Source organism: Saccopteryx bilineata, chromosome 1 (assembly GCF_036850765.1).
Source record: "Saccopteryx bilineata isolate mSacBil1 chromosome 1, mSacBil1_pri_phased_curated, whole genome shotgun sequence".
Lineage (NCBI taxonomy): Eukaryota > Metazoa > Chordata > Mammalia > Chiroptera > Emballonuridae > Saccopteryx > Saccopteryx bilineata.
This window is the reverse complement of record NC_089490.1, coordinates 183111019-183134468: the sequence shown is the minus strand read 5'-3', so window position 1 is coordinate 183134468 and position 23450 is coordinate 183111019. Positions and strand designations below refer to the sequence as shown.

Here is a 23450-nt window from a genome sequence, read left to right as displayed (position 1 = left end):
GATATCTTCTTCAATTTTGAATTTTTTGCCCTTCAAAAAATTTTGTAAGGATAAAAACAAGTGATAGTCGGAGGGTGCTAAGCCCGGGGAATATGGTGGATGCGACAGACATGCTTCTGTAGAATTTCTTCCTTGTTGAAATTCGTAAAAATTAGTTGCGTAAATGAACTTTATCAGTAGCCATGGGTACACTATGGCTTCACACATAAGACTAACGTGAATCAACTTTGTTTTAGTTAATTTGCTACGTCAGTATGTATGCATTAAGTGATAAAAATAGAGAGGCACACGTGCGCCAAATAAACATGTGCTTACGTGTTGAAACTTGTTGTGATACAAACAGACAGAACTTTCCGGTAGACCATATATATATATATATACACACACACACACACACACACTATATATATATATATATATACACACTATATATATATATATATATAGAGAGAGAGAGAGAGAGAGAGAGAGACTCAACTTCACTAGCTATTAGAGAAACTACAACCAAAACTACAATCAGATACCACGTTACACCTGTCAGAATGGCTAGTACCCACAAGACAATAATAACAAGTGTTGGAGAGGTTATATAGAAAAAAAAAACCTCATTCACTGCTGGAGACAATGTAAACTGGTACAGCCACTATGGAAAACAGCATGATGGTTCCTCAAAAAATTAAGAACAGAGTTACCATATGACTCAGCAATGCCTCTTCTCGGTATCTACCCAAAAAACTAAAATTTATTCACAAAGATATATCATCCCTATGTTTATCAAAGCATTATTCACGGTGGCAACAAAAATGTCCTTCAATAGATGACTGGATAAAGATGTGGTACATATATACTACTCAGCCATAAGAAAGGATAAAATACTGCCATTTGTGACAATGTGGATGGCCCTTGAGAATATTATCCTAAGCAAAATAAGTCAGTCAGAAAAAACTAAGAACCATATGGTTTCACTCATATGTGGGATATAAATCTTAAACTCATAGACACAAACAACAGCATGGTGGTTACCAGAAGGAAGAAGAATAGGTGGACAGGGAAAGGTAAAGAGGACCAAATATATGGTGACAGAAGATGATCTGACTTTGGGTGGTGGGCACACCATGCAATATACAGATCATGTATCATAGAAATGTACAGTTGAAATCTATATGCTCTTACTAACCAATATTACCCCAATAAATTTAATTTAAAAATAACATTTATACAATTGTATATTTGATTGAATAATAATTAAGCAGGATGTTGTAGATACACTAGAAAACAAAACACAGTGTTTGTATTCAAGAAACTTCCAGTCTAAGAGGAGAGAAATAATAATCATAGGCAATTTAAATAAAGAATTAAGTTACTAGAATATGGGCCAATGAATGCTCTGGATGAATACCTCACTTAGGCTCAAAGCTGTGGGGAAGAGAAGAGTCAAAGAATTTTTCCAGAAGAGACTGCAATTTAGCAAGGCACTGAATTATTAACTTATTACATATTCATTGTGTAGCCATCATGTGCAAGGACTGTGTTGGGTACTCGGTATACCTTAAAAGGCCAAACAGAAATAGCTGACACCTTCATAGGGCCTACAGTACAGAGAGAAAGACTGGTGGTTTAAGAAAATAATAAACTAGCCCATGTATACTTAAAATTGGTGGTACATTCTATGATTAGCACTAAAATGCAGATAAGCAAAAAGATACCAACTACAGATATGATAATCTGAGAAGAGAGTAATTAAGATGAGTTCTCAATAAGAAGAAGCCCACCTTAGAGTCACCAAATCTGAAGGAGGGCAATGCTAGGGAAAGAAAATGCATACACCAAGACATAACAGTACGATGCGCCTTGGGGTGACTTTAAACAGTTCAGCATAGTTTGAGAACGATACAAAAAAAAACCACGGTAAGAAATGCAGTACACAAGGTAAGAGGGCCCTAACAACAAAGGAACATACAGTGGTTATTTGTGTGTCCATCCTATGCCGTGGAACAGAGCCAGTTCGCTTCCCGCACCACTTGCTTTCTTTACATTATATACTTTACTCAAAATACTCATCACAACTATGAAAACAAAAAGGTCTTGATATAAAAAGTCAAGAGCAAAAATGTTAATGTCACATATTTAGAAGAAATAAATTCAAAAAGGAGATGGAAACAGAGTTAGAGAAATTATAGGAAAGTGAAGAAAGAGACAAATACTTTCTGTAACATTTTAAAAAGAACTCAATTCAAAAAAATTCAAACACAAAGTGACACAAAGAAATCATAAGAATGGTGATATTTGGTTCTTATGAATATTATCATTTTTAAATTCATACTTCAGAGTTACAGGAAGAAACCCTTGAATCAAAAATGACCACACATTATCATTACTTTCACATGAAGGAAATATAATATTTCCCAAAATAACAATCTATATATTTTGATGAAAAAAATTTTAAAGAAAAATCAGACTAACACAGTATTTTAAATTAAATTTTGTTGCTGATTAGTTACTGAGACAGGATAGGATGCCAAGCCAGACTACATGGTACTTCTAGTTTTTCTATATATACTCTATGCATTTCTGATAAATGGGAAAAGAATAGATGACCTGGCAGAAGGCTCCGACAATAATACGTGATTTACAGGACATGAATGCAGCTACCATAAGATTTATCTGACAGCCCTCTCCGATAGTGGACTGTTGAGTATCCGATGGAATGATTTCTAGTCTAGAAAGTCTACTACTGAGTAGCCATACACATTATTTATTTATTAGATGTTTTGGGTTGAAACCATTTTTAAATGATGCACTTCACAATGCACAGTCATAAATTTAGCTTTAAACCCAAGAAGGGAGGTAGTGTTATTGGAATGTATGTCAGACTGAATTAGGATGAGCAACGCAACGCTTTTATAAAGTGGCCTTGAATGCAATGTCAATTCTTTCAAAAATGATATTAATGTCAAATGAGCAAGATACAAACAATTTACACAATGCTAGAGTTATATTACTTGAACTATTTTACATTTTCTTTACATTCATATAAGTTTCTATGAGGTTTATACACATACACAATAAAAACCACACACAAGCCTGACCTGTGGTGGCGCAGTGGATAAAGTGTCGACCTGGAAATGCTGAGGTCGCTGGTTCAAAACCCTGGGCTTGCCTGGTCAAGGCACATATGGGAGTTGATGCTTCCAGCTCCTCCCCCTTGTCTCTCTCTCTTCTCTCTCTCTCTCTCTCTCTCTCCCCCCCCTTCTCCTCTCTAAAATGAATAAATAAAATTAAAAAAAAAATTTTTAAAACCACACACAAATAAGTTAAATGCTTGTGAAGAACTAAATCTGAACTAATTGAGAACTTGTTCAATCTTTTCTGTACATCAGAGAGTATACAATTTCCTAAAGAATGTATAGAGTCTTATTTTAAAGAAGCTATAAATCATGTGCTGAAGCTTACATAGTTCTTGAATTATTTTACACTGAAGTCAATACATGAATAAACCTAATTTAATAAACTAAGTATATTTATTCAAAAACATAATGCCAAGTATTTTTTAAGAACTATTCAAATCTAAATAGTAACATTTTGCCTTAACAAAGTTAAAATTTTAATGATATAAAATATGAAATGGTTTCCAACCAACCTATTAATGAATGAATGGATACTGAAAAATATAATCCTAGTTCAAGTTTTAAGAAAATATACTGTGATCTGTTGGTATTAATGACAGCAAACCAAGTGTGATTATTTCCCCATTCCTTTAATTTAGACTCTCCTCTCTTTTGCAATAAAATTTGGATAATTTTTAGCACCTTGTAAAAAGAATGCAAAAGATAAGTTCTGAATGAATTCAAGAAAAAGGATCAGAAGAGGGCTGACTGTCACAAAATTAACATCAACTAATTTGTAAAGTTTTAAATCAAATTTGCAGATGTTAAGTTCATAAGCATATCCTATTATTTATGTGATTAAAAACGAGTTTTGACCTGATCTTTCAATCTTTGCCACTCAATCCTGTCCATCTCCTCTTAAAAAATTAATTAAAATTTTAGCAAGATGCTAGCTTTTCACTTCCCACCCTATCTCAGACTAAAAAAAAGTATCAATCAAACTCAAGGCATCCCCACCCAGTATCTGCAAAATGTCAACTTCAAATTCAATTTCATATCTCTTAAGCTTTCATGTGGCAAAAGATAGTTCACTTCTTAACAAAATAAATCACTTTCATGATTGCCAATCTGACCTCTTTGAATTAGGAAAATTCAAAGTGAAAAATGTAATTATCACCCTGGAACAATCTGTATACATCTGGAGCTAATTCTGGCTTCATTTTTCACATCATTTTTTACACTGTGCTACAACTTATAGCAATGGCATGGGACTTTTGAACTCATAAAAAATGTGAAGGACTTCGAATAACCAATAATGTATTTTATTTAAACAAAAACCTTGAGACTATCTGACTTTTGCAACTTATTCTACTGAGCTTCACATCCCATCTGATTGGATTATTATTAAGCAGCAGTGTGACATACATGACAAATAGGTGCATTAAAACATGTCATTTTTTATCTTTTCAGCTTCTGCATTTAACTATGTAATACATTAAAGTGTAGTATATTCCACTACATCTGAAATAGCTATCCTGTATCAAAAACATATTAAGTTTTTCTACATTAGAAAGTGAAATTTCATGATCAAAATTCATCCTTGAAACAAATATTGCACTAAAACAGTAAACTCATACTGTGAAGAAACACTCAAAACCTTAAAATTAAGGGTAATTTCATGTCAGTATAAGAATTGCACATGATAACTTCCATCCAAGAAATAATCATGCAATTATTTCAATTCAGGTTACTTAATGTGAAATTTTTCCCCATAAGCTTTTAAAGAAATAATTTTCTTTAAAATATGATTAAATTATAAAAACATGAATCTCACTAAATCTAAGAATAATAAGCCCACTAAAAATGTAACTACTCTTCACAAGTTCATTATAAAAATCCATTACATGTAATCTCTAGAAGTAATTGTTCTTATTTCATTTTATTGACAGTGCATAGTATTGACTTTTCACACCTTCTATGATTCTTTAATTTGTATTCATGAAATGTCCATCAGCACAGTCTAAATAAATTTGGCAATATAGGCACTAAAATGAATAAATCGATGCAAAGAAACATTAATTTTGCATTATCCTTATTCGTCAGGCAAGTAAACCATGAGGGTTGTAAATGAAGGTCAAAGGTTTTGAAATGGGTCAGAACCCTTGACCTCCAGACCAAACCCTTCCTATTAAAAAAGGTTATTTTAGAGTTTTAAGTAGTGGAATTTACTACCAGCAAGATATCATTTTAAAAAGACTACAAAGAAAACTCTCAATAAAAACATTCATGTATTTAATTGCAAAACAGAAAAGAAAACATAACAGGATTTTTTAAATAGGTTTTTAAAATACCATTCAAGTTTACCACATAAAATATAAGGTTTCTGAACATTAAAAGTAATTTTGCTTTTAGAAATTAATTTATTCACCTTATGATGGCTCCCATATTTTGTTAAGGTATTCCCAAATCTATGCTGCATGTCAAAAATAATTAGCAATGACAAGAATTCAAAATTATTTATCACTCATTTTATAACCTCTGTACAAAAGGGAAATAAACCCATTATTCCCAGGGGAATCAAAGTGGCACTCCACAAGATACAGAAATAAATCTGTTTCTATAACATTAATACACGCAGCACAAAAATTTAACCATCTCTAGATCATCTGATCTGAACATTTCTAAGTTCTGTTTCTATTGCACCTAACCATTTCATCTTAGCTCTAACTTCAAAATAATCAGCTAGGATCAAAGACAAAGAGTAATCCTTTTGGAATACAAATAACATTATTTTTAAATTGCAAAGTCAAAACTTTATTACAGCAAAAATTTTGAATAAAACAATTGTAACTTCCTTGCAAAGTAATTCACATGAGAATTCACTATTAATTCAACATTATTCTTGTCACTCACCTGTGAACATAGTAGCATAACCAACTCCACAACTGAACTACTAGACTTCATGCAAACCAGACCTATTTTAAAGAGAATTAAAAACAAAAATTACAAAGTGAAAACAAATATGAGTGATTTCTGTTATACACCTTTGCAGAAAATAGGTAAAATAAAATTTAACATCTCTTACTAAGAACCAAAAATGTAAACATTTGATCATATGAGTAAATAAAGTACTCCGTAATTACTTTACACTTGGCATCAAACCTACCACAATTTTTATAAACTATTTTACTTCGGCTTTCAAACTACTAAAACATTTATTACAGCTTCATATATAATGACATTTCACAATACTCATAGAAATGTGCACAACATATGCCATATTGATCAATATCATCTACATTTTGTTTTGGAGAGAGTTGATTGTTATACATGCAGAGAAGGGAAATGGCTCCCTGACCTTTGCTTTCTCCACCACACTCTCTCCCTTCAACCCTCTAGCTATCAATCAAGTTTCCATTTTGTTTCATGGCAGCAGACATCCCAAACACTCTTATTAGTACCTTGACCTGTGACCTCACACTAAACCTTAACAGAAGTGCAAGCCGTTGTCTGTTATATATTCTAGATTTCTTATATATAAATTCATTTACATTTTCTCTTTTATGTTTCATTTGTGATCACCAGAAATATCTCAGGACGGAACTGCTATATATATAATTATCTAAAGAATTCTTTAATTTTGATTACCAATAAAATCTAAAGTAGTTTATTCAAAGAACATATCATAACCAGTATCTTTAAAAAGCAATGTTAATCATTCAAAGCACTGAATTACTAAATTATACTACTAATAGTAAGAAAAATGATAATTTTTATTCTGTATTTTTCTAGGCAAATATGAGTTTAAGTTCCAGGCTGTAAAAACTAAAATAATTCCCATTGGCCCTTATACATGGTCTAGAATTCCCTTCTTTCTTTCTCCACATTAAAGCTCTTGTAGGCATTCTATTCCCTTCCTTAATTCTCCATACTCTAGTTCTTTCTTATCTCCTCTTTTAGTCATGATGTTTCATACCTACTGATGGCACATGCTGGCATTCTTCAGCCTTATAAATAGCATTCAAGTAAAACAGTCACCTCCCCGACTTCATTTTTTAGGGAAATTAGAACCATTTCACCATTTTGCTCAATGTCTCATTGTTTCATTAAGCAGGGAGGTCACTAACTAAATTGTGGTTTCCATAGAACTAAGATGAGCATAACTCCTCAGACTAATGCCAAGGCTGAAAGAAAGGGCTCCACAATACTCCACTTCTCATTGCTGGTGTAGCCCTCTGCTGGTCTAAAACCTTGTCACTTTTCATAAAATGTAACCCAACTACAGGAAGTTCCATATACTTCAACTTCAAAAGCCACTACTCCGGCAAGTAAATTCAAATCTTTCCACAACTAAGTCATTATTCCCAATTGCTTTATCCTAGTGTTACCAGAATTCCTATCAACTTTCCTTTTATGGTAAAGCATTGGGGCTCTATCTGGTTCAAACTTTGCTATCCACTAGATCAGCAGTTCTCAACCTGTGGGTTGCGACCCCGGCGGGGGTCAAACGACCAAAACACAGGGGTCGCCTAAAGCCATCGGAAAATACATATTTATTATACAATACATTTTTAAATAAAATATGTATTTCCGATGGCTTTAGGTGACCTCTGTGTTTTGGATCCCTGTGTTTTGGTCCCCTGCACTAGATCATGAACAATTATGATAGAAACGGTCTTGGGACATTCAAAGTTAGATTTGGTGCTCTTTTGTCCCCTTTACAAAGTATCACAGAATAGTTCAATACTTACATCCTTTAAAAAAAACTATACATTTCAGTCATATTTCTCAATAAGAAAAGTTAGCAAATCAGAAGAAATGCTATATAGTTGGATGTGAAGATTCAACAAGTAGAAGCAAGCACTGCTCAGTGAGTTGACAGCAAAATGTCTAATGACATCTCACACTTTGGTTAGAACAATTCATAGTTTTTCTGGAGTGGGATTTTGTATATTTGTAAGGGGCCAGGATGGATATATATATATGTATATATATACTGTGGCCCACTGGAAAGTCACAAACCATTGTTAAGATCTAAGATACTGTTGTCCTCCTCAAATACCAGTTTTTGATCCAACTGAGAAAATAAATTTCTGTCATCTTAAAATATGATGCAATACATTAGGCAACATCATAAGAAAACTGAGGGTGATCCAAGAGTGATAAGTTATTTTGGTTTGTTTTTCTACTGCACTAAAATTTTCAGGGCAATTCTAGCCTTATTTTCTTGTTAATTTAGTGCTTAGTATTGTTAAGAATAATTAATAAGTAATGGTAAAATAAAAAAATATGTTAAAATATTGGAAAATTAAGATGACAAAGACCCCTTAATAAAACTTAGACCTATAAAAAAGGTCCAGTGAACTAACATATCATTTTAAAATAAAATAAACTTTTTTAAAGTAATTTCCTTTTGGTTTTTGGAAGACCTTTTTAAAAAAGTAAAAGTAGTAAAATTCAATCTTTACAAAGGGTTTTAAGTACTTAAAAATAAGGGTAAATAGCACTAAAATTAAGCAGTTAGAAAATATGTGATTCTAGGACTGATGTAATATGAAGTATTACAAATAATTATAGTTTTAAATCTAATTTCAAGTCATCAAAAAAATACACAGGATAGAGAAACCATTAAATGACATCACCAAGAAGAAACAGCCAGAGAGTACCAAAATATGTCACATTCTACCGAACCACCATCCAAATTTCCTCAACAGGTCAATAGCATAAAGCAAAGAACAAATAAGGGCAAACTATTTGACAATAATAAAGACATAAGAGGCATAACCAAATGTAATACATTGATTTTGTTGATATCCTAATTATAAAAATATATATATGTAAATTTATTTTTCTATAAAAGATGAATATGAGCTGAGTATTAGATGACATGGAACTATTATTAGTATTATTAGGTGTAATAGCAGTAATTATGATTATGTAAGAAAATACCTTTTTTACATGAACTTATGAATTATTTAGGGGTGAATCAACATGATGTCTGGGATTGTTTGAAATAATAAACAAAATAAAGGAAGGTGGATATAGCAAACCATTATGGCAAAACAAAGACAATTTTGGTATTTGGTAATAAGTTCACTGATACTAAATATTTTCTACTTTATAAATATTTGAAATATTCATTTAAATTTTTTAATTAAAAAAATCATTTTAAAAATTAAAAAGTAATAATTTTCCAGTACCTGGTCTCAGTTAGTCACTGGCAAGGGCAAAATTAAAACCAAAGTCTTTTGCAGTTTTGTCCAATGATTTTTCTATAGTACTATGTATGCTACAATCACTTCTACTCAAAATTTTTCTGTTCTACAATGCATAAGACTACTTCCCCAAAGATTACAACTTAAAATACACACAGAAGTTACATAAAAATTCTTACATTTGTTTGCTATTTTCATGAACACCAGTCCAATGAGTAGGCACTGTTCAAGCTTACAATTGAGCAATAAATAATACATCATCTCCCTTATCATTTTATCAGAATTTACCACTAAAAAAACTGACTCAAAGATTCTGTTCAGGGATCATGAACTGGCAGGTTTTCTACTTTTGAAAATCTAAGGTGATCCTATTTTGTTGGATTTATTATAAAATTCAAAGACCAACCCAAAAGCAATGCCTTGTTATACCAAAAGGCTATAATTAATACATTCATCTTACAATCATAAAATAAAATATAGGTCATATAAGTTGTCATGTCACTTTAAAAAAATAAGTGTTTGGGCCCTGGCCGGTTGGCTCAGTGGTAGAGCGTCGGCCTGGCGTGCGGAAGTCCCGGGTTTGATTCCCGGCCAGGGCACACAGGAGAGGCACCCATCTGCTTCTCCACCCCTCCCCCTCTCCTTCCTCTCTGTCTCTCTCTTCCCCTCCCGCAGCGAGGCTCCATTGGAGCAAAGATGGCCCAGGCGCTGGGGATGGCTCCTTGGCCTCTGCCCCAGGCGCTAGAGTGGCTCTGGTCGCGACAGAGCGATGCCCAGGAGGGACAGAGCATCACCCCCTGGTGGGCAGAGCGTCACCCCCTGGCGGGCGTGCCAGGTGGATCCCGGTCAGGCGCATGCCAGAGTCTGTCTGACTGTCTCTCCCTGTTTCCTGCTTCAGAAAAATACAAAAAAAAAAAAAAAAAAAAAAAGTGTTTGACATGTGAAATATAAATTAAAGTTCTTTTTTTAATTGAAGTCCTTTCAAATTGTATTACTTCATTAGATAAAATATTCCATGGCTAAATAAATTATATCCTACAACAGCTAAAATAACTTTTCACCCCAAACTTAATTAAATATATCTGTGTGTGTGTGTGTGTGTGTGTGTGTGTATTTTAGCAAGAGAGAGACAGACAAACAAAAAGGAGAGAGATGAGAAGCATCAACTCATAGTTGCAGCACCCTAGTTGCTCAGTGATTGCTTTCTCATATGTGCCTTGACTGGGGGGCTCCAGCTGAGCCAGTGACCCCTTTGTGCAAGCCAACGATCTTGGGCTCAAGCTGGCGACCCTGTGCTCAAGCTGATGAGCCCACATTCAAGCCGCAGACCTCATTCATGGTTTTGAACCTGAGATCTCAGCATCCCTGGATGACGCTCTATCCACTGCACCACAACCTGGTCAGGCTAAATTAAACATTTTTAAAACCTGAACTTTCTTTTTCAAATAAATTAATGATATTATTTGACTAGATAGAAACAAATTGTTCAGCACCAACTCCATATACCTCTACAACAGAGATAATAAAATTTCTATTTAAGCAAAAGTTTACAACTTATAAAGAGCTATTTTAAGAATCAAATAAAGCACTGATAGCCTATAGTTAACACTCAAATGTAAATAAAATGTTAACTGACCTATATCTTGCATTTCCGTTATATCCTAATTTCTACAAAAAAAGGATTTTTTTCACAAGTGTCAGGAAATTCCTTAGATCACCCAGTGTCTGTTAGCCAACAAAAATTATGGTAACTAAAGTTGTAAATTGATATTTAAAGAGACTGAAATTCAGATAATTGTGCTTTCCCATGATTTTTCAGTGTTATGAGAATCTATGTCTAATCCTAAACCATTAACCATGAGCAAAAAGAAGCTATAGTTATTAAACATCTAGTCCAAACACTTTTTAAATTTAGAAATAAAATTTAATAAAGTGACATTCATCAATAAGAGTACATAGGTTTCAGGTAAACGTTTCCATACCATTTGAACTGTTGATTATGTTGTATGTCCATCACCATATATTCGTCCATCTTTACTCCCCCCAAAAAAAAATTAATTCTACATTATCATTTAAAAAGTCCTCTAGATTCTTCTTTAAAAAATTGTAGTTATGGGATGAAGACTGGTATTTTAAAGTCAGTCTATTAAGCTCTTAAATAGAAGTAACTGTTCTCCATTGAACTGATAACTGCTATCTGAGGAAATTCAGTCTAAGTCTACTTTCACTTGATCGAGTTGCCCTCTTTAATATTTGCAGAGACTCACTACATGGTAAGTGCCCTATGTAAAATAAAATGTTTAAATGTCCCAATACTCCTCATCCATTTCACATATAGCATGCTTTCCAATCCACTCAGTGACCTACCTCTACATTACATAGGCTGACATAGTTTCAAAGTACATAACATAGAAAAGAACCAGTAATGTATGTATGATGTAAGCAGGATAGAGTACAATACTACTGTTATTTCTAGGTGTTTGTAAAAAGAATACTACTAATAGAAACTAATATTTGGCAATTTACTATCCTAATATGTGGCAATACACTGTTGTTTATATGGATCTTAAGTTCAAGTTAAGCCCCAGGGAAATGCCACACTAATTACTGTAACACTAGTCTCTCCTATTCTCTAGTCTCATAGTTCATTTTAATGTGTTAAGAAAAAAACTCTTCATTCTTTTGTTCAGTGCATATTTTTCTGCTTCATTCAAATCACTGATAAAAAATGAACAGATTAAAATTTGAGGCGTAACATATTTTTTAAAAATATGCAGGGGTCTCCAAACTTTTTACACAAGGGGCCAGTTCACTGTCCCTCAGACCATTGGAGGGCTGCCAAATACAGTGGTCCTCTCACTGACCACCAATGAAAGAGGTGCCCCTTCCAGAAGTGCAGTGGGGGCTGGATAAATGGCCTCAGGGGGCCACATTGCAGCCCGCGGGCCGTAGTTTGGGGACGCCTGCTCTATGGAAACCCTTGTCAAAAGTTGAAACACTTAAAAAAATGCAAATCCATGCATCTCTCACTATCCATTTAAGATTTAGCCTTTGAAACTTACACATATGTTTATATAAAATGAAATAAAGAAAAACCACTTACTTGTTCCCTCTATGAGCAGCTCCTGTCCGTGGCTACCCAAAAGGGTCCGGGAAAGAAAAGGTGCAAAATCCACAAAAATCTCTCGCAGAAGAGGAGCTGCCTTTTCCAACGCATGTTCCAGCCTCTCTGTGATACTAACATAAAGATGCTAAGTTACCTGAGTTATTCATTGGAATTTATCCATTTTTTATGAGTTCCCATAGCAATGTAAAATTAGGTGAAAAATTAAAAACTAAAAACTCTTTATTGTTATGCATACCATTCCTCCTGCCTGAACTGCCCTTGTATGATTCTGTTTTAGATGGCCATCCCCAGCCCTGACAGACAACCTGGTCAACTACCACTCCATGCATCAGCTCTTATTGGAAGTCATAACCAGCCAGGTCAGAGCACTCCATTATACCCCTATAACCTCAAAAAACTCTATCAAATCTTTATTAAATTTGTCTATTCACCACCAAACCACCTGCACCTTCAATTCAAGAACTATGTCTTCATTTCTAAGTTCCCAGCTGCAGCATACTCAATAAATGCTTATAAACTGAAAGAATCAGTTTATGTTCTTTTTTATTGATTCCTATCTCTGTAACAATTTGTTTCTAATGCAATCTAACCAACTTTCCACTTGAAAACAGAATAGTTTACTTACACATTGATAATAATACTCAATTTACACATTTAATATATGTATTTTAGACTATATGTGTATATATATGTATATTAATATTTATGGATACACACATAACCACACATACATACATAGCAATATATATTTAATGAGCTAAAAATAAAAGCTCTCTGCATTTCAGGAAATTAAGAGGTATCCACAGCCTTAGTTTCTAACTTATAAACCAAACATATATACAAACAGCCACTACTTATCTATCATATTATTCACATAAGTACTACTACTTATTCATACTACCAACTAGAGTTGCTACTGAAACTATCAACTGGTAAGCTGCTGGGAATTTCTGCTGTCAGTAACCTTCTCTTTCCTTCCCTTACTGCTCATCCTTGGTACTTATCCCACAGAGCCCCTTATCCCTGGATGATGCCACAGCTGCAAGCCGACACCTGCAGCACCTACGTGCCTAGCCTTGTGGAGTGCTGTGACCGCTCCCGCTGGGGAAAGGACGATTGGACACTCGGCCACAAGGGCTCTACTTGTGGAAAATATGCATTTGGAAAAAGAATTCCAAATCAGAACTTGTAATGCATATTCCCAATTAAACAACATTAATGACAGGTAAAAAAAAATCTATCTACAATTCAGTATCACTGTGGCTTTGGTTGATTAATTTTAACTTTTTTTTCAGAAATTTATTTATGGAAGAGGAACAACAAATTTTAAATTTTCAGTTTATCATCATATGAAAAATAAGTCATAAGCTACTGTGTAATTAAATATTTGCTATGCATGTAGCATTTATCAATCACAAACAGCCACTTCTCATAAAAACCTTTACATGTCATAAGCTTTAGAAAGAAACCCTAAAATAGTCCAGTTACTAATTGTCATATAAGGCTTTTTAAATAAAAACAAAAAAACTATTTTTAAAAATAACTATATGGAAACAGTTTAGAGACTCTTCAAAAGAAATTAATCACAAATGTCCAAATCAGTAGCTTGAGTACCTCATCTTTGAAACTTGGTCTTGCGGGACTGAACCAACAGCTGGCACCGAGGGCAACTTTGCATTAGATGATCTACCACCTATAAATAAATAAAAACCATTTATAGGACTTTTCTGTTTTTAGATACAGGGGTTCAAACAAAAATAGTATCTTTATATCAAATCAACAAAAAATATATCACAATGCATTTTTAAATGCCCATTATAATTTGGATAGGATTAAAATCTGCCAAATAATAAGGTCTTTCTTGAATCATTTAACATATAAACCTTAGTTTTAAGTTCAATTATCACACTAACCAATCCTTCATCCATCCATCGGATGCAAATGTAATAGAAAAGCAAATTATTACTAAGTTGGGTCACAATTCTTACTATTCAATACCAAGAGACAACAGAAATATAAAAGTAGAAACCTTTTTTGACTGAAGCAAAAAACAGAAACAATTACAAATTTAGAGACTAAGAGACATGGACAAGAGTGTGGTGGTTACCAGGGGTGGGGGGAGGGAGGACATGGGAGGGAGGGAGGGAGGGAGTTAGGGGGAGGGGGAGGGGCACAGAGAACTAAATAGAGGGTGGCGGAGGACAATCTGACTTTGGGTGAGGGGTACGCAACATAATTTAATGACAAAATAACCTAGACATGTTTTCTTTGAATATATGTACCCTGGTTTATTAATGTCATCCCATTACCATTAATAAAAATTTATTAAAAAAAAATTACAAATTTAGTCTGAAACAGGTATTATTACCTCCATTACCATAAAAACAGTGCATATTCAGTCCCCAAAACTTCTGCCATACTCTGTTCCTGAAGTCTAGTCTAGCAAACACAACCCAATGAACACCTGAGAAATTTTTAAATGATTCAAACAGTTCATATTTCCTCATTTGTGTCCTCACTGTAATTAGTATATATCCTGTTACTGGATTTGTCACATTGTATGTCAATTAAATTCTAAACATCTTTCTTTTTACTATACTAATTTTTTTAAAGCAGAGATCTCATCTTTTCATCCATCTAACTCTATAAGCCAAGAGAGCTTAACATAAGAAAGTTCTCAATTTCTGTTCATTGCAAAAAGAATCCTTTTAATCATACCCATCTCCCATATTTTAGTAAATCAATTGTCCCACCTGGTATGTACTTCCCTCTTTATTTCCTATTTTATGTCACTATTTTGTTCAAACTGTGTAAAGTTAATTTCCACCATATGATCTTATTTTACTACCCATACCCTCATATACTCTTGTATACCTGTATTGTTGAGCAGCCAATTCACCCTCTTACCATGTAAATTATTCACACTAGTTCTATATGAGTTATTGCTTTTATGGTTTAAACAAATAATTGTGCTTATAAATTTTGCTTGGCGAGAGGAAAATAATCACCAGGAAGTTAACTATCCAGGAACAGAAACAATATACAGAATGACAAAGTCTTGAAAGAGTGAGAAGACTAATTGGGAGGATAATTACTGAGGCTTGAGGAGTTCTAAAGAGCTCAAGAGAGTAGAGAAAAAATAAAGCCCCTATTTAAGAATCAGAATATACAGGATAGAACATCATTAAATTTAAGCTAGAAGTAGGACCTGAAAAAACAGGAAGAATCATTTTTTCTCTAAGGCTAGTATTAGGGAGAATAAGAAAAGAATGGACATATACAGTATAAAATGCCCGTCTATGACCCAGGGACCAGGGAGTCACTGGAACCTGGAATGTCATCCTAACAACCTGGGGCATAAGGATATATGCATCGCGCCTGCAGCTGCTACTCAGGAAGTGAAATCTCAGTTTCTGAGAGCAGTGTCCAATAAGGTGCCAAACTAGTATTAGGGTAAATACAGAATGAAATCTCATCACAATTCTACACAGGGATAGACCAAGACAGACAGCAAACATGTTGAAGCAAATGAAACAAAAACTACACAAAGCTGATAAACAAGGAGGAAAGAGGGGCTCAAAGGATCCTGGAATCAATGCACTAGCAGAGGTCTGATGCTTTGATCTGTTTTTCAAACTTCAAGCATGGGTATCCTGGAAGCACTTAGAGGGGAAAAAGTGGTGTGTGCAAAAGACTGACGAGAAAAGAAAAAATGTTCGTGTAGGATGTACAAAGAAAGAAAGATGGTAGGAACAGATGAGAAGGAAGACAAGCAGGCTCTGACATCTGGGAGCTGGCCTGGCAACATCAACTAGACCCTCCACTCCTGGTGTGCTCAGCAGCTGGCTCGGAACCCAAAGTTAGGTCTGGCATTCTCTCACTGAACTAACTTTACCCAACCATAGGTTTCTTTTATCTGGGTGGTCTTTAGTGGGAATACACTGACAGAGACCTGAGATGAAGTCAGGCAAAGAAAGACAAAATCATGAGCTCATTAAAAAGAAAACAAGAGGGGAGGAAGGGGGGGGGAGGGGAAAATCTCTAAGTAACAATTCTAACAACCTACATCATCATGATAAGATGCAAATTTTTACACAGGGCAGCATTTCTCAAATCAATGCATTTTACGATCAAAGGCACCTTAACAATTGTAATCAGCCAGAAGTTGAGACCAAATTGTGAGAAACCACAGTGGATAAAATCAAGAAAGAAACACAACCAAATCTGAGATTTAGTAAAAGACCAAATAAGGGCCCTGGCCAGTCAGCTCAGTCAGTTAGTGTCATCCTGAAACGACAAGGTTGCAGGTTCAATCCCTGGTCAGGGCACACATGGGAAGCAACCAGTGAATGCACAACAAAATGGAATGACAAAGGAAAACTTCTCCCCCCCCCCCCCCCGCTTTCCTCCATCTTTCCAAAAAAATCAATCAATTAAAAATAATAAAAAATAAAGCCCTGGCCAGATAGTTTAGTTGGTTGGAACATCATCCCAAAGCACAGAGGTTGCCAGTTCGATCCCTGGTCAGGGCACATACAGGAACAGATCAATGTTCCTGTCCCTCTCTCCCTGTCTCTCTCACAAAAATAAATAAAAATAAAAAAGACTAAATAAGGATTATGTAACTACTTGAAATCTTTACGTTGCCACCCTTCACCCTCAGACTATATAAGATAGAGGGAAAATGGTTGTGTAATTTACATACACTGTCTCAGTATAATGATTTGCTTGTGGTGAAGATGGATATCTAAGAACCCTACTGTATGTAGCTTGGTTCCAAAGGTTAGTAAACTATCTCCAATTACCCCCTTCAATACTAAATGATTCCAAATGTGGCAGTAAATGTAATCGGGTTTTGAAGTTTGGAGCTCTTATCTGAGAATCTATAATCCTGTCTTACAAGTATAATCTGTTATTTTCCCATTATGACCACAACATAAAACCTCTGTGCTTGCCAGAGCAGAAGGAGCCTCCTGCCCAAACCTTCCTGAACTGGAGAGATTGCGAGCAGTGAGCTGGGGCAGAGCAAGGAAGGCAGCTGCACGCGGAGGCCACACTGGCCCAGGGCACAGTGGAGCCCAAACAATGCAAGGAGGACCCTTAAGTAGTAAACCAAACTGAAGAAAGCTATGAGGTAATACACTCAGAGCACCTGTGTGAATCATGGTTCACTAAATGTAGGTATATATAAAAGTATATGTAAAATGCATGCCCTCATTCACATACACACACACACACACACACACACAGTCCCTAGCTCTGTCCCCTGGGAGCAGCAAAACCCAACACCTCCTGCCCAGATCTTCATTCCTCAATACCATTCTCAACTGAGAGAAAAATGGTTACTTAGAGATCTTTGAAAGCAAAGTACAAAATAAGTACAAAATACCTCGTTTCTGTTTCTTTCTTTTTTGATTGAATTTACTGGGGTGACACTGGTTCACAAAACCATACATGTCTGAACTGTACAACTCAACAAAACATCATCTGCACACCCCACCGTGTGCCCGACTGCCCAAAGCAGTCTCTTCCCAGCCACACAGACCTCCACCTACCCCTCATCCCTTTCCCTCTGTTGTCACCACAATGTTGTGTCTGTTTTTGTTTTTTTTTATTCATTTTAGAGAGGAGAGGGAGAGACAGAGAGAGAGAGAGAGAGAGAGGGGAGAGACAAAGAGAGAGAAGGGGGGGAGGTGCTGGAAGTATCAACTCCCATATGTGCCTTGACCAGGTAAGCCCAGGGTTTCGAACCGGCGACCTCAGCATTTCCAGGTCGACGCTTTATCCACTGCGCCACCACAGGTCAGGCAGTGTCTGTGTTTTTTATCTGTTCTTTCGCTCAATCCCTTCACCTTCTTTCATCCCGCCCCAGCGCCCCTCCCCTGACAGCCGTCAGTCTGTTCTGTGTATTCTATGCCTCTGCTTCTATTTATCAGTTTATTTTGTTTAAGATTCTACAAATAAGTGAGATCATATAGTGTCTGGCTTATTTCACTTAACATAAATCTCTAGGTCTATCCATGCTGCTGCATGGATAGGTAAGATTTCCTTCTTCTGTACGGTCAGGTAGTATTCCATCGTAAAATGTACCACAGCTTTTTTATCCCCTCATCTACTGTATCCACACCTTGGCTATTGTAAATAAAGCTGCAATGGCCCTGGCCGGTTGGCTCAGTGGTAGAGCATCGGCCTGGAGTGCAGGAGTCCCAGGTTCGATTCCCGGCCAGGGCACACAGGAGAAGCGCCCATCTGCTTCTCCACCCCTCCCCCTCTCCTTCCTCTCTCTCTCTTCCCCTCCCGCAGCCAGGCTCCATTGGAGCAAAGATGGCCCGGGCGCTGGGGATGGCTCTGTGGCCTCTGCCTCAGGCACTAGAATGGCTCTGGATGCAACAGAGCAATGCCCCAGAGGGACAGAACATCGCCCCCTGGTGGCCATGCCGGGTAGATCCCGGTCGGGTGCATGCGGGAGTCTGTCTGACTGCCTCCCTGTTTCCAGCTTCGGAAAAATAAAAAGTAAAATAAATAAAAATAAATAAAGCTGCGATGAATACAGGGGTGCATATATTCTTTCAAATTAGTGTTTAGAGTTTCTTCAAATATATTTCCAGAAGTGGAACCACTGGGTCAAAAGGCAGATTCATTTTTAAGTTTTTGAGGAAACTCCATACTGTTTTCCACAGTGGCTGCATCAGTCTGCATTCCCAACAGAGCACAAGGGTTCCCTTTCCTTCACATCCTCGCCAGTATTTGTTTTTGTTGATTGATGACAGCCATTCTGACAGGAGTGAGGTTTTTATCTCATGTGCTTCTGTGGTGGTTTTTTCAATGGTGGTTACCTTTGAGTAATGAAAAGGGTCCCTACCCTGTTCATTGTAGCGAACTATTTTGTGAGTACTTTTGCACTCCATCGTCCTTTGCTACTGTTAATCTCTGTCTTCTCCCCCTCTTTCTTTTTGTTGTTGTCACAGTTTAAATTTGGTTTTATTGTGTTCTTCTTGGAGCTTTTACTTGTGGCTCTGTTTTTTTTTGTTCTTTGTATCTGATTGGAGAACCCCCTTTAGTAATTCCTGGAGTGGGGGTTTTCTGATGATAAATTCCCTCATCTTTTCTGTATCTGTGAATGTTTTTATTTCTCCTTCGTATTTGAAGGATAGCTTTGATGGGTATAGTATTCGTGGCTGAAAGTTCCTCTCTTTCAGGACTTTAAATATTGGGGTCCACTCTCTTCTAGCTTGTAGAGTTTCTGCTGAGAAATCTGATGATAATCTAATGGGCCTTCCTTTATATGTTGTATTCTTCTTTTCCCTGGCTGCCTTGAGAATTTTTTCTTTGCTGTTGGTTTGTGTCAATTTCATTATGATATGCCTTGGAGTAGGTTTGTTGGGGTTAAGAAAACTTGGAGTTCTGTTTGCTTCTTGAACTTGAGGCCTTAGTTCTTTCCACAGGCTTGGGAAGTTCTCATCAATTATTTGTTTAAGTATGTTCTCCATTCCATTTTCTCTCTCTTCTCCCTCTGATATACCTATTATTCTTATGTTATTCTTTTTGATGGAGTCAGATAATTCTTGTAGGGCTATCTCATTTTTTTTAATTTTTGAGTCTCTTTCTTCTTCTCTCTGTTGTGCCTCAAGTTGCTTGTCTTCTATTTCACTAATCCTCTCTTCTATCTGACCTGTTCTATTAGCTAAGCTTGTTACTTCGTTTTTCAGCTCATGAATTGAGTTTTTCATCTCTGTTTGATTTGTTTTTATAGTTTCAATTTCCTTGGACATATATTCTTTGTGTTCATGGAGTTGTTTTCTGATTTCCCTATATTGCCTTTCTGTGTTTTCTTGTATATCTCGGAGGATTTTTAGGATTTATATCTTGAATTCTCTGTCATTTAGCTCCAAGGTTTCCAATATATTAAATTTTTTCTCCATAGATTTTTCCTCATCTAGCTGTGTTACCTCTCTTTCTTTTGTATCCATGATATTCGATTTTCTCTTCCTTAATGGCATCTGAGGGTGGTTTTGTTGATAGTATTAATGAGATTTAATAAAGAATAAAAAGTTAAAAAAAATAAAAATATAACAAATCGAAAAGAGTTGTTTTTTTAAAAAAAAAATTAATAATGAAATAAAGAAAAATAAAATAAAAATTTTTAAAAAAGGAAATTATTCCCCCCCTCTTTTTTTCCTCTCCTCTCCTCTCCCCTCTTTCTTGAGAAAATCTTGTGGTGGACTGTGAGTTATAACAAACAATGCCTGTGATGGAGGGCCTGAATTGGGGAAAAGTAATAAAGGGGCAAAAAAGAGAGAAAGAAAAAAAAAAAAAAGGAAAAAAATAAAAGAAAAAAGAAAAAAAAAAGAGCGTATGGACCCACAAAAAGCAAATAAGGAAAAAATTTGGGTCAAGAATAAAATGATTTGCTTTTAGGTGTTGGTTTTCTAAGAGTTATGATGAGAGGAATAAGAGGAAAATGGAAAAATGGGGGGACAAATTAAAAACTTACTATTGTATTTAGTGGAACAAGAACTAGATAATATGGAGAGCCAGGGATGGGAGCACTGCTAGTGAGTTAAAAAGGTGAAGTAAAAACCCCCCAAAATGCCACAAACATAGGTTTGAGTCCCAGATAAGATAATTTGTTTGTTATTGAGGTTTGAATGAGAGGAGATGTAAAGGAGAAAGGAAGAAACTAATATAGAGGGAGAAAAGAAAGAGAGAGAGAGAAAAAAAGAGGGAACCACTAAAAGAAGAAAAAAGAAAGGAGAGAGAGAGAGAGTTAAGGGTTTTGGAGTGCAACCCTCATAGAGAGAAAGGAAGAGAAGAGAAATGATAATGGGAGATGTAACACTTATGGGTAGTGTAGTTCAAGGAGAGGAGAGAGTAAGACCGGTAGAGAGTTAATCGGCCAAATTGGAGGAGGAAAAAAAAGTATCAAGAATGAAGATGAGAGAAACAAACGAACAAATATAATAAAATGGGATAGGTTATAAAGTCTGCAGATTATTCTTGATTTTGAGAGGTTATCTTCTTGCTTTTTCTTTTCTCTCCCTCTTCCTGGTCGGTGACTCTGTACCCCGGGTTCTGCCCCTTTGGCACGCTCAGGTAGAGGTTTGCAGTTGATAAGTCTCTATGGCAATGTCATGTATTGTGCTTTATTCTCGTTGGGAGTCGAGGCTCATTAGCATTTATAGGCTCCGACAGTGAGAGAGTCCGTGTTCCTGGAGCCTTTCTCCTAGTCTTTCCTTCCTCAATTAGTAGCCTGATAGTCCAGGTATGGGGTTGCTGCTGCCTCTGCCTGGATAGTAAGAGGCTCAAATTGCTGGCAACTCCCCACTCTATTTCCACTCAGCACAGGGCTCTGGGTAAGGCTCAGTCAGTCAGAGCTGCTAGCATAATCAGGCGGGCTTTCCGCCCACTCGAAGACCTCTGGCTCTGCCACTCTATCCGGTAACACAAGCGGGCGCCCACTTCCGGGGCGCTTGGAGGAAACTCTCACTCACTGTCTGCAACCAGGATATCCGGCCAGCAGTCTCACGCTCTGAGTGAAACCCCCAACCGCAGGGAAAAGTTGCAGCGTTGGAATTGAGTCTCGCTCCGTCCCCGTGTGCGGCTTTTGCAAGGCGCTGGGGCGGCCCGAGATTCCGCTTTGGCCCACACAAAGGCCCCTGACTCTGCCCCTCTGTGCGATAACACGGGCGCGCACTGCCGAGGCACTCGGAGGAATCGCTCACTCCTTATCTGCGTGCGCAAACCAGGATATGAGGCCGGCCGTGGTTCCCTCTGAGTGAAACAGCCTCCAGCACGGAAAATCTCCACCGTTGGGATTAGTTCTCACTCCCTCCCGTGCGTGGCTTTCCCAGGGCGCTGGGGCTGCCCAGAGACTCTGCCCTCAGCCCACAGAAAGGCCTCTGACCCTGCCTCTCCGTGGGGCAACACGGGCACCCACTTCCGCGGCTTAGGAAGAAATCTCTCTTCCACTAACTGCGCACCGACCAGGAGACCGGGTAAAATGGCCGCTCCGCTTGTCTTTCTTTGTTTGGGTTTGGCGCGACTGTTAGCTTGTATTGCCCGGGTTGCCACAGGATCAGATTTTCCTCGGCTTGGATCTCTGAGCCACAGCCTGGTTCGGCCGTTTTTGCTGCGGCGGCCTGGATCTATTCACCCCCTTTGCCCGCCTCAGTTTCTATATTCACAGTTACCAGAGAAAGCCGCCCTGTTTAGGTTAGTGAGGAAGGCGGAGCATTTCTTACTCCCTATTTCCTTCGGGGTTTGGTTATATATTTAGCCAATTTTTCACTCAATCATACCTTTGGGTGTATTGCAAAGAATCTGGAAGCTCCAAGTATAGGTTTTTCTGTTTCTGGTTGAAGATCTTGTTGAGTTTTGGGGGAGATTTATTGGTATCGCTTCCTACTCCGCCATTACTCTGACGTCATCTCTCGATTCTAGGAGTGAGGTTTTAATTTTCATCTCTCTGATGATTAGTGACTTGAAGCATTTTTCATATGTCTATTCGCCATCTATATGCCCTCACTGGAGTTCTATTCAGGTCCTTTGCCCATTTCTTAATTGGGTTGTTTATCTTCTTGGTTTTGAGTTGTATAAGTTTTTATTATTATTTAGAAATTAAGTTTAATGTGATAACATTGATCAATAAGAGTACATAAGTTTCAGGTAAACACCTCTATATGTGTGTTCATCACCCAAAGTCAAATCATTTTCCATCACTGTATATTTGCCCCTCTATATATTTCTTTTTATATTTCTAGAAAATAACCTATTATCAGATATATCGTTGACAAGTATGTTCTCCATATTTGAGTGGGTTCCCTTTCACTTTGTTGGTGGTATTTTACAGTGTATGTCACAAGGAAAAAGAAGGCAGCTTGAAGGGACTTCCACTGACTAAACTGGAGATAACTTGAGCATCAAAATAATGATAGTAACTGACTATAACCCATCTGACAAAATAGGAAGCCATCAGGTCATAGTGACCTAATAAATTAATGA

General features: G+C 36.7%; 1 protein-coding gene across 6 annotated transcripts in view; it reads right to left on the bottom strand.

The window, feature by feature from the left end:
* Positions 1 to 23450, bottom strand: part of LRBA (LPS responsive beige-like anchor protein) — a 634310-nt gene that overhangs the window by 428332 nt on the left and 182528 nt on the right. For all 6 annotated transcript variants that reach the window (XM_066280997.1, XM_066281009.1, XM_066281017.1 and 3 more), the window contains exons 32-34: positions 14064 to 14142; positions 12426 to 12559; positions 6021 to 6082 (exon numbers count right to left, since the gene is read on the bottom strand). In XM_066280997.1, coding sequence (XP_066137094.1) covers positions 6021 to 6082; positions 12426 to 12559; positions 14064 to 14142 — 275 coding nt within the window. The remainder of the gene's footprint in view (positions 1 to 6020; positions 6083 to 12425; positions 12560 to 14063; positions 14143 to 23450) is intronic.